Here is a 12,588-nt window from a genome sequence, read left to right as displayed (position 1 = left end):
AAATTTTGCTTGAAAAAAGTTGCAGATAGGCATCAGCTTTAAACCTTCATTGACCTAATTTTTGAACCTCAATCCAAAACAAAATGGCAGCCATTCCCACAATATGGGTAATAAGGAACATCACCCCGGTTTAATACGGGACACCCCTAGAAACACATCTACAATAGAATCTCAATAATCAAAGGTTCCAGTTAATGAAAAAATCAATTAACAACAGAGAACTATGACTACATTTACCATGCTTTAAAAAAATTTCACTGAATAATTAATGCATCATCAGTTATCAAGAATTGTGCCTAGAATGTCATTGATAGAATTGTGCACCATGCAACAGAATGAAAAGTAACTGAAACAATGATTTATTGCTTCAAAAATATAATGGTTGTGACTTAAATAAATGAATGGCTATAAAAAGATCACCATATGAGTAACTCAAGTTCTGATTGCTTTACGTCACTCAAAACACCACACTATGCGCCAGCAATGATGAGACGTCATAAACTGTTGCCATTTATTTAAAAGCCTTTAGAATTCAAATCAACAAAATTGCCGAATTCCAAATCTGTGTGTTATGAAATTTGGCATATTGTGAGACTAATTCTGACAGCACTTCAAACTTGTACTAATTCGTAATTCCAATGCCCTGTGCTGGAATTCATACTCCCTGTGTGAGCTGTATTGGAATATGACAGCTCGGAACGAGCTTAATTAGAAAATTTCAATCTTTTAATTAAGCTTTTAACTAAGAGCTATTGAGCTTCTTATCAAGAAAATTTTAATTTTTGGACACAGCTTGGGCCTTGGAACGAGCTAGGGTAAACGCGGTATATTCCGACATCCTAGGTAATTCTGTCACCTCTCCAGCTTTTCCTTTATATTAACCTTTGTTTTAGTGACATGCGTTCATTGATGGTTGAACTGGTGACGTCATACATTTGCGTTTCGAAATACTGCAAAAACACTAGGTCTTGGCCATCTAGTGGGAAAATATTGAGATCCAAAGAGAGACAATGCATGCCACGTGGTGAGATCATCCAAAAATGTGTCAAATTTGACAGTTGACATGGCTCTACCAAATAGTGAATAACAGTTTTTATAGGAAGAATATTATGGTTTGAGACTTTTAAATACGTCTGTGAATATATTAGGAATCCTTTAAGTATACTTGTATTCGCTGATTTCAAGTCGTAAATAAATTAATAAATGATTAAGTTGAGATGTTGGATTTAGACACATGAAAACTAATTCCGACACAACTTGAATTGGACACACACAGATCGTTCAAAGCTTTGTACAAAAATTGAAATTTGCTTAATTAAAAGCCTAATAGCTGTTAATTAAAACGCAATTAAGTAGTGTTCAATATTCGTTAGTGTTCTAATTCAAAGCCGTGTTGTATCCCAATACAGCTCACACAGCAAACGGAATTAGAACACGTGGATGTCGGCAATACGTATCAGTTAAATTTGAAGCTCTGACGCAATACGACTCACCACGTGTCGAATATTGCCACACAAAGTGACGGAATATAGGGATTTGGTAGGTTTCCATTCTAAAGGCTTTTTAATAAATATGGCAACATTTTGTGACGTTTCATCATTGCTGACGCGTAGTGAAGTGTTTTGAGAGTCATGTGAAGGCAACAGAACTTACGTAACGCATATGTTTTTTTTTTATAGTTTTTCATTTCTCGATGCGTCCTTAATGTGTCGGAATATACCGCGTTTACCCTATGTGTGTCTAATTCCAAGCTGTGTTGGAATCAATTTTTATGTGTCTAAAACCATCTCTTTACTTCATCATCTATTAATTTAGTTACCACTTAAAATCAGTAAATACAAGTATACTTAAAGACAGATTTTCATTTCACTGAATATTTACGTTTGAAGTGAAATATTTCAAAAGTTAAAGGATACCCAATATATTCAGACATATTTAAAAGTCTCAAACCATAATATTCTTTCTACACAATCAGTTTATCACTATTAGGTAGAGCAAGGTAAACTATCAATTTTGACACGTGTTTCGATGTTCTCACTGGGTGACGTAACTGATGTGGTCCTAATACACCATCTGTTTGATAACTTGACATATAATATTCAACAACCAACGCAAGTCTTAAGCCCCTTTCACACAGGACAGTAAATACTGCCAGCGTCCAACGGTATTTATCACCGAACCTTAGTGGACATCCGAAATGAGCACTGCTGTTCACACAACGGCTTTTACGGCAGCGTCCGGCGTAGACTTTGATGCCTGACGCCCGCGTGTGTTGTGTTAAAACTGCGGCGGTAGATTGGCCGTGACCGGTGACAGTTAAGCTTGCAATGGCATTCAATGCAATCTTTCACACTGGGCGGTTTTGACGCCACATCCTAGTGTGGTACAGACACTACTCTACAGAGTACAGACACTACAGAGTACATACAGACGACAGTAAGGCCATATTTTAGGCGCATAATAAACAGCACTGCATGACTGATATACTGATATTGCTACATAGTCACTTTTCTAGTCTCGGTGAGGATTTTTATAGCCTGTTGGGGGCTATCTGCCGTGCCGAGACCGTCGTCTACATAAAAACGCCTTTCAACGAAGTCACGAGTTTCTGGGGAGACTTCAAGGTCTGGACAATTGACTGCATGTCGGAGTCCGAGTGTTGCGACTGCAGGGCTGCTGCAGTTACCAAAAATATGGACGTTTGCTCTAAATTGGGCGAGTCTGTTCTTGGCATCATTTTTGTTGAACCAGTAAAATCTGGTAAAATCCTTGTCTTGAGGCTGTAGGAAAAATCCATGGAACATGGATTCAATGTCTGCCGCGAATGCCACGGCTCCAAGTCTGAAGCAAAGAAGTACTGCACGTAAGCGGTTGTTCAGGTCGGGGCCCGCGAGCAATTCTGCGTTAAGGCTCGTTCCTTGATACTTGGCCGATGAATCGAATACCAGTCTGACTTTCTGTTTCTTCGGGTGCGTGACTGGGAAAATTGGGATCCACCAAGCCTTGCCTGGCCTACTCGGTTCCAGTTCTTCCAGAGGAACGGGTTCTACATGTTCCGCGTCGAGATACTTCTGCATCACTTCGATGCATTGAGATAATTTTGCTGGTTCTTTCTTGAGTCTTTCCAGGGTGTTGTGCGTCCGGTGAAACACTGCCTTCCTGTTGTCCGGCAGCACTGGGTCGTCTTTTCGGAAAGGTAGAGGCATGGTCAAATTACCGACTGCGTTTGTCGAGATGTTGCTGGAAACTACGTCCAGGAATTTCTGGGTTTCTTGTGATAGGCCGGGGTTCTCATCGTCGTGACGCTCCTCGAATGTGTGTCGTACGTCCGGGATTTTCCAGGGCTTCTCTGGTCGGTTGAAACACAGTTTAGACCGGACGCTGAGGTCATGTTGATCGGTGTGTACGGTCAGGACTTGATGTCCTGGTACGGGAGATGATTTGTTGGAAACTTTGCCCACTAGGGCCCATCCCAAGGCTGTGTGGACAACGAAGGGAGGCTTGTTGCCGTAGAATTTGGTTTTCACTACATATCCGCTATCTGCGCCGAGTAGCAGGAGTATTTCAGCGTCCTTGTCGGGTTCACGGAAATACTTGGTAAAACGAGCAATGTGTTTGTGAGCTTTCACGACGTTAGGTTCTGCAATCAGCGATTTGTGCTGGGGAATTGTGTCAGACGTGATGAGATTTGGCAAGAGGAAGCTTCGTTCCTCATAAGCTCCCTTTATTTGTATGCCACTTATCTCAACTCCAGTCCTTGTGCTTTGGAGATTGTCCATCGTAAAGAGTTTGTAGTCGACCAGAGGCTCATGGATGCCAAAGAAGTCTGCAACCCTTGGGTCAGCAAAGGATGTATTGCTCCCTTCATCTATAAAGGCATAACACCTCATGCTTTTCGAAGAGCGAGACGGGAGGCAGATGTCAACTAGAATGACCTTGCTGCAGATGCGTTTGACAATTTTTGATTGACGTGCACGGGTTGTTGTGCACAGGTTGATGGCTCCCACGGTTTTCCTGGGAGAATTGGCTGTTTGGTTATTAGCAAGGGAAGTCGGTGTTCGCCTCACTGCCAGAGATTTATGCATTGCGGTTGCATGAGTGTGCTCGCATTTGTCGCACTTGGGCTTTTCATTGCAGTCAGATTGTTTGTGTTTCCCGAGGCACCGGAAACAAAGACCATTCAAAAGAAGTATCTTTCGTCGATCTTCAAACAGTTTATTTGCAAAAATCTTGCAGTCTTTCAGGAGATGCGTTTCAGAAGGGTGAAGCACACATACGTCTCTTCCAGCGGGGTTGTGAGCTGACGTTTCGGGTACGGATTCGGTTTTTGTAGCGTAGGTCCTTACGTCTCGCACCCTGGTGTCTTCGGTAGACGGGATCTCGTAAAGAGGGTTAGAGTACATGTTCAAGTTTTTCCTGATGAAGGCAACGAAGGTGGCAAATGCAGGAGTATGAGCATCTTGAGACTTGTCGTCACAGCAGATTGACCTCCAGCTATGCTGGATGACTGGTGGGAGTTTGAGCCATATTTTTCTTATTCCAGTTCCTTCATTGTATCTCTGCAGGCCAGGACATGATGGCATGTTGTAGAGTATCATGTCGCACAGCCTGATCAGCTCCTCTAGTCTCTGTGTCTGCCTGGGGTTTTTAATTGGTGCAAAGTTGTTGACACGAGCGGCTAGAGCAGTTTCGATGCGGATGTTAGATCCAAATTTGTTTTTTAGTGCATCCCACACATTTTGCAATGCAAGATCTGGGTTGCGACTACCAATTGCTCGGTATTCTTCAACAATCTTCTGTGGTTCTCCGATGGTGTCGGCTTGCAGAGCCATTAGTATTTCCAACGATGTCAGGGGCAATCCTCTTATCTTCGCCATGAATGAGTCGTGCCACGTCTGGTACGTGTACGGGTCTCCATTGAAGGGTTCCGGCGCCTTCTGAAACAGCATTTGCTTGATGAGGAAGAAGGAAGCAAAGTCGGGGGGGTTTTGAGTGACAGCTGAAGAACTAGTAGGAGAGACATGTGAGTTGACTAATGCATGAGGAGGGAAGGAAGTAGGTTGTTGTTGGTGGTGGGTTCCAGGTGACGTTTCTTGCTGGCCTGGGGGCACAGATGTGTTGAATCGGGGTGCGTGAGAAGAAAGGTGTTGGTAAGGGTTGGAGGGCGCAGTGGTGTTGGGTTGTGTAGAGAGATGTTGTGAAATGGGTGGCGATTGAGGCAGTTCCACCATGGGGTTCGAACCAGGTTGATTCAGATCGTTTTCTTCTATTGAGAGCTCAGCTATAGAAGGTTCCATTCACGGCTGATTGGTGGATGTCCGGAGAGTTCCAAGGCGTTCGATTCAGGGCTTATTGGTGTACAAAATTTGTGGTGCACGGCTGCGCTCCCTCCGGGTACAGGTAGGTGGCGTGCAACTTAGCAGATAGGCTAGCAGCAGTCGGTCGCAGTGCAGACTGCAGGCCACAGAAAATAGATAGGTGAACTTACTTCTAAAATAACTCACTAGTATAATTTCCACAAGTCTTCAAATAAACTTCCAAAAACAATGCCTTCTTAAACTTTAAAGGCTTATATTTCTTTTGTAGACACGAGAATAGTCAGACTCAGACCTCCTGACTGCGTGACTGTATGACAGCTTCCCGCAAAGTGCTAACGTACCGGCTTACGTAAATTTCAACTGGACGCTTGCCATTTGACCCTCGTCTATAGTGTTGGCGAAAATTGTTACTAGCAACTACTAAACACCAACACCAATCTTATTTATAAAGCAAATGTCTGGAGTTGTACGTTAATGCAAATAAAATGAAAGCCTAGCACTATACGGACCGGATGACAGTCAAGTATTTTTTTTCTAGATGCTTTGAAGGTTGCCGTGACAGAGGCACAAACCAGCCCGATCTCTGTCAGAATGAGTAAGCAAAGCAGCAGACTCGGAGCTGTGCTTGATTGGGTCGATAATCCAGACAAACTCAGTATCAATTCGATTTGTCTTTGTAACCACACACTTGCTGCAGGTCTCATAGCCAAAAGCTATTCCTGTCTTTCATAATCGATTCGCCATGCCAGACTGAAATAAAAATTTTGATTGGTAGGAAAATACTTGAGGGCATGTGCAGTAAAGATTTCAGCTGCTATGGCTGTGTTCAGCCTCTGAAGGCCAGTTTACACTAGGGGCAACGATATGGGCGGTGAGGCACCTGCTGCAGCGCCTCACCGCCCACAACTGTTCACACTTATTTTTGTACGCGGTAGCTCGAGACAAAATCAAATTGGAGACGCGGTAGCTTTGAAGATTAATTGCCAGTTAGACGTCAGTGAGGATGGGTGTATCCGAAATCGGGCTCCGGGCCATTGTTCTCGGGTGCGCTGTTGTGAAGAAAAGATGTATGCGTTGCCATATTTGGGTGAAAAAATGGTTGCAAAGAAGAGAGGGGGCTAACACAATTAAATTTTTCAAATAATTATATTGGAAATTTTGTTCCGTATAATTAAATTCATGTTCCGTTTTAATTTAACGGAGACCTTGAAGAATAAGTATTGATGTCAAAGGAACTACGGAAGCATTTAAGTGCAATTACGGAGTGCTGTTCTAACCGTTGAGGCAAGAGGTTCCTTGTGCTAAGCTCCCGTGACAGTAGCCGGCTTCGGCCGGCTGCTACGTCATATTTTCTAGATCTATCTAGTATCTTTTTTGAACTTTGAAAATGCCGTACTGTCCCGCTCCGAGGCGTTGAGCCGGCGGATGCCATGGTGCGACCAGCTAATAGTGGGGCTGTCTGCCCTGGAGTGGTGCTCTCCGCCCCGGTGTGGTCTTCACTTTGGTGGCCCCGTTCTGCAACCCTTCAGCCATTGAGAAATCTTGAGTTTTTTTTTTTTATCAATGCACTTAATTTTGTACAAGAAAACATAATTCAGTCAAGTTCCTTCAACTGTTCTGACATGGGGCCGCATTGAACCAGTCTTCAGAGGCCCCCATAAATTCCAATTAAAGAAAGAAGTGCAATTACTCTTGACAGCTTTTGTGCGGAGGACCGAATCGACACTTCAGCGATCTCGCCTGCGAACCCGCCTGCGCACTCGAATGCAAAGCCTAATTTCACTTTCACATCACCCAGCCATAAATCCATCAACACTGAACGGATTTCATTCAAACTTGAAACATAAGTAGGTATTACTGATGCGCTGTGAAAGGAATTATTTCAGATTTTTACATCAATTCCTTTTTCATTAATACGGAAAACCTAGCTTCATGTTCAACTCTCCCAGCCATAAATACATTAATAAAATAATAACGAACTGATTTCATTCAAACTTTAAACATAAGTAGGTATTACTGATGTGCTGTGGAGGGAATCATTTCAGGTTTTTACATCAACTCGGTTTTTATTAACACGGAAAACCTAACTTCACGTTCATCTCGCGGGTTAGGTCCTGGTCAGGTTAGGTTTCATTATTTTGTAACATTAAAAAAAGAACTATGCTGTCTTAACCTAACCTGCGTGTTGTCGTTTTTTAGCTATAAATTTTTGAGAAAAAAAACGGGTAGCATTTTTTAACTCAGGCTGGGTGAGTTAAACGTTAAGTTAGGTTTTCCGAATTAATAAAAAACGAGTTGATGTAAAAATCTGAAATAAATCCCTCCACAGCGCATCAGTAATACCTACTAATGTTTCAAGTTTGAATGAAATCCGTTCAGTATTAATGGATTTATGGCTGGGTGATGTTAACGTGAAGTTAGGTTCTGCACTCGAGTGCGTTGGCGGGTTCGCAGGCGAGTTCGCTGAAGTGTCGATTGGTGGAGGAGGATACTCTAAAGCCCCTTTCACACAGGGCAGTAGATACTGCGCGCGTCAAAAATGCCGCGGCAGTATTTACCGCGCAATCTTTCACACGAGGCGCTTTTACTGCTGGGATCTATCAGTCTTGCAGTGCTTTATGCTTCATCAGTCCATCTCTATGTTTATGTAACAACATGTCTATATGGAAATCTATCTCTACGTGAGAATAATGTAAATACATCTCTATGGAAATACCTATATATTATTTTATGGAAAATATATCTTATATGAAATATATCTCTATCACTTCAAGGATATATATATTTATCAATGTATATCTTTATGTTTATGTAACATTATTTATGTACCGATATTTATGTAATAATATTATGCTATATTCTATGTCATGCAGTGCTGTTTATTATGAACCTAAAATATGGCACCACTGTCTGCTAGGATGTGGCGTCAAAAACCGCCCAGTATGAAAGATTACATTGAATACCAGTGCAAGCTAAACTGTCGCGTCAAATCTATCGCCGCAGTTTTAGCGCGACACACGCTGGCGTGAGGGGCCTAAGGCCCCTTTCACACAGGGCAGTAAATACAGCCAGCGTCCTACAGTATTTACCGCCGAACCTTAGCGGACATACGAAATGTGCACTGCTGTTCACACACGACTGCTTTTACCGCGGCGTAGAATTTGACGCCTGACGCACGCGTATGTCGCGCTAAAACTGCGGCGGTAGATTTGCCGCGACAATTTAGCTTGCAATGGTATTCAATGTAATCTTTCGTAATCTTTCATACTGGGCGGTTTTTGAAGCCACATCCTAGCAGACAGTGGGGCCGTATTTTAGGTTCATAATAAACAACACTGCAAGACATAGATTATAGCCTGAAAATTGTCACAGAAATATCGGTAAATAAATATTGTTACATAAACATAAAGATATACATTGAGAAATACATATACCCTTAAAGTGATAGAGATATGTATATTTCATAAAAGATATATTTTCTATAAAATATATAGGTATTTCCATAGAGATGTATTTTCATTATTCTCACATATATATATTTCTATATAGTTATATTGTTACATAAACATAGAGATGGACTGATGGTGCATAAAGCACTGCAAGACTGATAGATCCCAGCGTTGAAAACCGCCTCGTGTGAAACATAGCGCGGTAAATACTGCCGCGGCAGTTTTGACGCGCGCGGTATTTGTCGCCCTGTGTGAAAGCTGCTTAATGGTGTTCTTGGCTGCTGTATTGCTCACAGTGACCAAAGTGCAATTCACTTCCTATTATCTATTTGATTTCAAGCATGCTATGGGCCCTTTTTCAAGTTAATGCATGCCACGTTGCTCTTTTGGTCTGACCCAATACTTTAAGACGTCTCTGACGCATTAATTAACTTGGCAGTATTGCCGGCTTTCGAGACTTTAATTTACTTTACGCCCTGTAGCTCTTTAACCCTATTAACCAACTTAGTAAAGTTGGGTCGGCCAATAATTAAATTACTAACCATTGCACTCAATTGCACTGTCAAACAACTTTGTACCTCTAAATCTAAATGGATTTCAAGCCACTTCTAAATTGACCCCAGCGGTAATAATTTAGAAGGTTAGTCTCTAATTAGTTTATCTTAATTTGCATAATTGATCCATATATCTTGTGACGTCGTTCGTCACTCGTCAGATTAAACGCACTAAGTTTTCTTATCTTCCTCTATTCTTTCTTCAAATCTTCACTCATCCCTGCGTTCACTCCCCAAGTGCGTGGAAAATATCGCAAAGATCAACGAAATTATAACCATGTGAACGCAGCGAGCCCTCAAGAGGTTCCCGCGTTCCTAACAGCGTTCTAGGAGTAATTATTTTGAAAGGATTATTTGTCGCATAACTGGATGTACTGATTTGATATTTTTTATGCTATTTGCCTCACCATTGCCGTTATAAGCATTCGAATGTTATGTAGCAATGTAAGAGAGATGCCGTTCCGTTTTCTTCGATTCAGTCATAAAGAAAATTTTTGCGGGAAACTACATTGTTCCCGGCGTTGTCTACACGGCATCCCTGCAGACTTGTGATTCATTACATCCCTTTTAATATGAAGTATTTTAGGTAACTTCAAGATATTGTCATCTAAACTTAACCTCCTACTTTATGATCTCAGGTACCGTAATCGTAGGCCAAGCCCAAGTTCCCAACCACAGCCGTTGGCACTAGAACAGTAAGCAAGCCCAACCCAACGTTGGCACTATTATCGGAATCGAATCCCAACCTAGCGTTGACGCTATAACTGTAATTGAAACCCAACTCAGCGTTGGCGAATTTAAGCATAAGAAATTGAATATCAAGACTAGGTAGATCTGGCCTAACTCATTGAAGCTCGGAAATCTTAAACGTAATTATCGTCAACTTTGTCGTCTCTTCTTCTCGCCTGCCAAAACCACCTCGTGTGAGTAACAAATGAAATATCGCGGCCATGCCGACATAAACAATTCCTGTCATGTCAGTCGTAATTTTGTTATCGAGAAGTCAATTAAGAACGCTCATCTACAAGTTTAGCACTTAAGTCTAAACAATGAGTCTAGCCTCTGCCTAGTGTAAGTTCCATGTAAGTCTTTCTCGACCTATTAACTTTTTTTTTTTTTTTTTTTCAATGAGTCTAGCCTCTGCCTAGTGTAAGTTCCATGTAAGTCTTTCTCGACCTATTAACTAATATTAAATCTTATTTCCAGCTTACGTCACTCAGCTTACGTCACTCAAGTATATGATATAAACGGGAGAAAACCAACTTCGATTTTCCCTGCCCCGTTGAGCCCGCACAAGTTTGTGTCATATCTTGATCCGCATAATGAATTGAATCCGATACGATAGCCTTTACTTGTCTGTCCAATCTGATCCTCAACCGTTAATATTTACAGTAAAACCTCTGGTATTCTCGTCGAATCTCTTTTGCCGTGTTTTCCATTCCAAAAGTGCAACCAGCGCGACATTATTTGTGCTGTAAACGTTATTTCATTTGTTGGACGGGAAATGCGTTCACTGTCATGTTTTGTACTGCTGAATTGAAATTGTTGGGCATAATTGATATAATCATTTCTTAATCTCCGGCATTCATTTAGTAAGGTCAATTCTTCTAATTTCAGTTTCCTCAACTGCATCCACTGCAGTTCGGGTATTCTACTTAGCTGAATCCGAAGTTTTGTTCACTGGACTTTCCATAAAATTGTTAGCAGCTATGCTTGTATGAATTCCTTACAATTATCAGTTGCGGATGCATCAGACTTTCAAAATTATACTAGACTGCCAGTGGACTTGTTTTACAGTCTGCTAAGGAAAATAATGCCACTCATACAGAAGCAGGATGATGGAATTAACATAACATAGTGATGTCGGCGCTGAAGTGTAGGCCTGATGTGGCCTGTCGCCGATTCTTTTCCTTTTCGTGCCTTGTTCATAGATCTAATAATTTTTCATTTGCATAAACTGAATTTTGATTATAAAGAAAAATTTTGTGTACTGATTGCATTTATTGAATTCTTCAAGTGCGATTTAAACCTTCAATAGGCAAAATTTGCAAAAATTCACAGAAATAAATATATTGTATAATACTTCTTACTTTCTTGAAACGGTTTCTGAAATTTTAATTTCTGGATATTTCAATGCTTGCCTGCTAAAGGGTTAATAGAGTTTGAAGCACTGCAAGAATTAGTCTCACATTAGGCCAAGTTTAGTCACACATAGCATCAGAATTAAGGGATTTTGTAGGTTTGAATTCTAAAGGCTTTTAAATAAATATGGCAACAGTTTGTGACGTTTCATCATTGCTGGCGCACAGAGTGGTGTTTTGAGTGACGTAAAGCAAGCAGAACTCGAGTTGTGCATACGGTGATATTTTTATAGCCATACATTTCTTGCCATGTCCTTAATGTGTCGGAATATACCGCATTTGCCCTACCAATTATTAATAAAAGTGCATAATCAGGCTAGGGTAAATGCTAACTGATGATGGAGCTGGACTCCGAAACGTTTTCAATATCGATATGGTGAATTTTCTTGGCGTTTTCTTTGCTTTTAAATTCCTCCTGTCTCCAACGCAAGGGAATTTAAAGCCGGACCAAAGAGTGACTCTTCAGCCCTTGTGTTAAAACCAATACGGAAGTCACCGTCAAGTCGGCACGTCACCCATAATTATTTCGACTTCGCGGCGGTGTTTCCGGTTACACAAGTATACTCACGGTTTATCCAAGGTCCCCGAAGGATTACTAGAATTTGAAACAAGAACCAACACCAGGGGCCACGGCTTTAAACTAAAAAACCGCGCTGCAACTTCCCAAACTTGCACGCACTCGTGACAACCAAATAAACATATAACTAGAAACTAAGCCAATAATAATGAGCCTCTGCACCATAGTAATGCTAAGCTCTATGATAAATTATTGCATCAGTTCTTGAACATTTTGGCGCACTCTACCGCCATTGTTAGTTGTTACTTGTTACACTTTTTACACAGTCGGTAATGCATGGAGAAGAGAGGTGCACGAACCGGTCGGCTCCGGCGTGGAACAGCGAACACGCTGACGTGTCCTCAATTGCCAGAGGACGCAGATGGTATGCGGAGAATGAAATACAGAATTTTGTAATCTTACTGTACTTCTTTTCAGTCCATCTTCACATGACGTGCTCTGCAAAACCTGTCTCTTATACACATCTAGATGTGTATAAGAGACAGTTAAAGCGGTGAGTTGCGCGTTCGAGACCGCAACAAGCTGTGAATATTATGCGATGTTAAGAAT

General features: G+C 41.5%; 1 protein-coding gene and 1 long non-coding RNA gene across 2 annotated transcripts; one reads left to right on the top strand and one right to left on the bottom strand.

The window, feature by feature from the left end:
* Positions 1-2,495: 2,495 nt before the first annotated feature.
* On the bottom strand, positions 2,496-5,297 carry LOC108671446. Its single transcript, XM_018158994.1, has one exon. The coding sequence runs from the start codon at positions 5,295-5,297 to the stop codon at positions 2,496-2,498; it is 2,802 nt and encodes a 933-aa protein (XP_018014483.1).
* A 4,855-nt stretch (positions 5,298-10,152) lies between these two features.
* On the top strand, positions 10,153-10,583 carry LOC125178050. The gene is made up of 2 exons (XR_007156767.1): positions 10,153-10,244; positions 10,528-10,583. It is a non-coding gene; the product is annotated as an uncharacterized LOC125178050 (long non-coding RNA).
* Positions 10,584-12,588: the final 2,005 nt, after the last annotated feature.

The sequence above is a fragment of the Hyalella azteca genome, unplaced genomic scaffold, assembly GCF_000764305.2.
Source record: "Hyalella azteca isolate HAZT.00-mixed unplaced genomic scaffold, Hazt_2.0.2 contig6691, whole genome shotgun sequence".
Taxonomy (NCBI): domain Eukaryota; kingdom Metazoa; phylum Arthropoda; class Malacostraca; order Amphipoda; family Hyalellidae; genus Hyalella; species Hyalella azteca.
The sequence above is the reverse complement of the archived record's forward strand: the minus strand, read 5'-3'. Positions and strand labels throughout refer to the sequence as shown.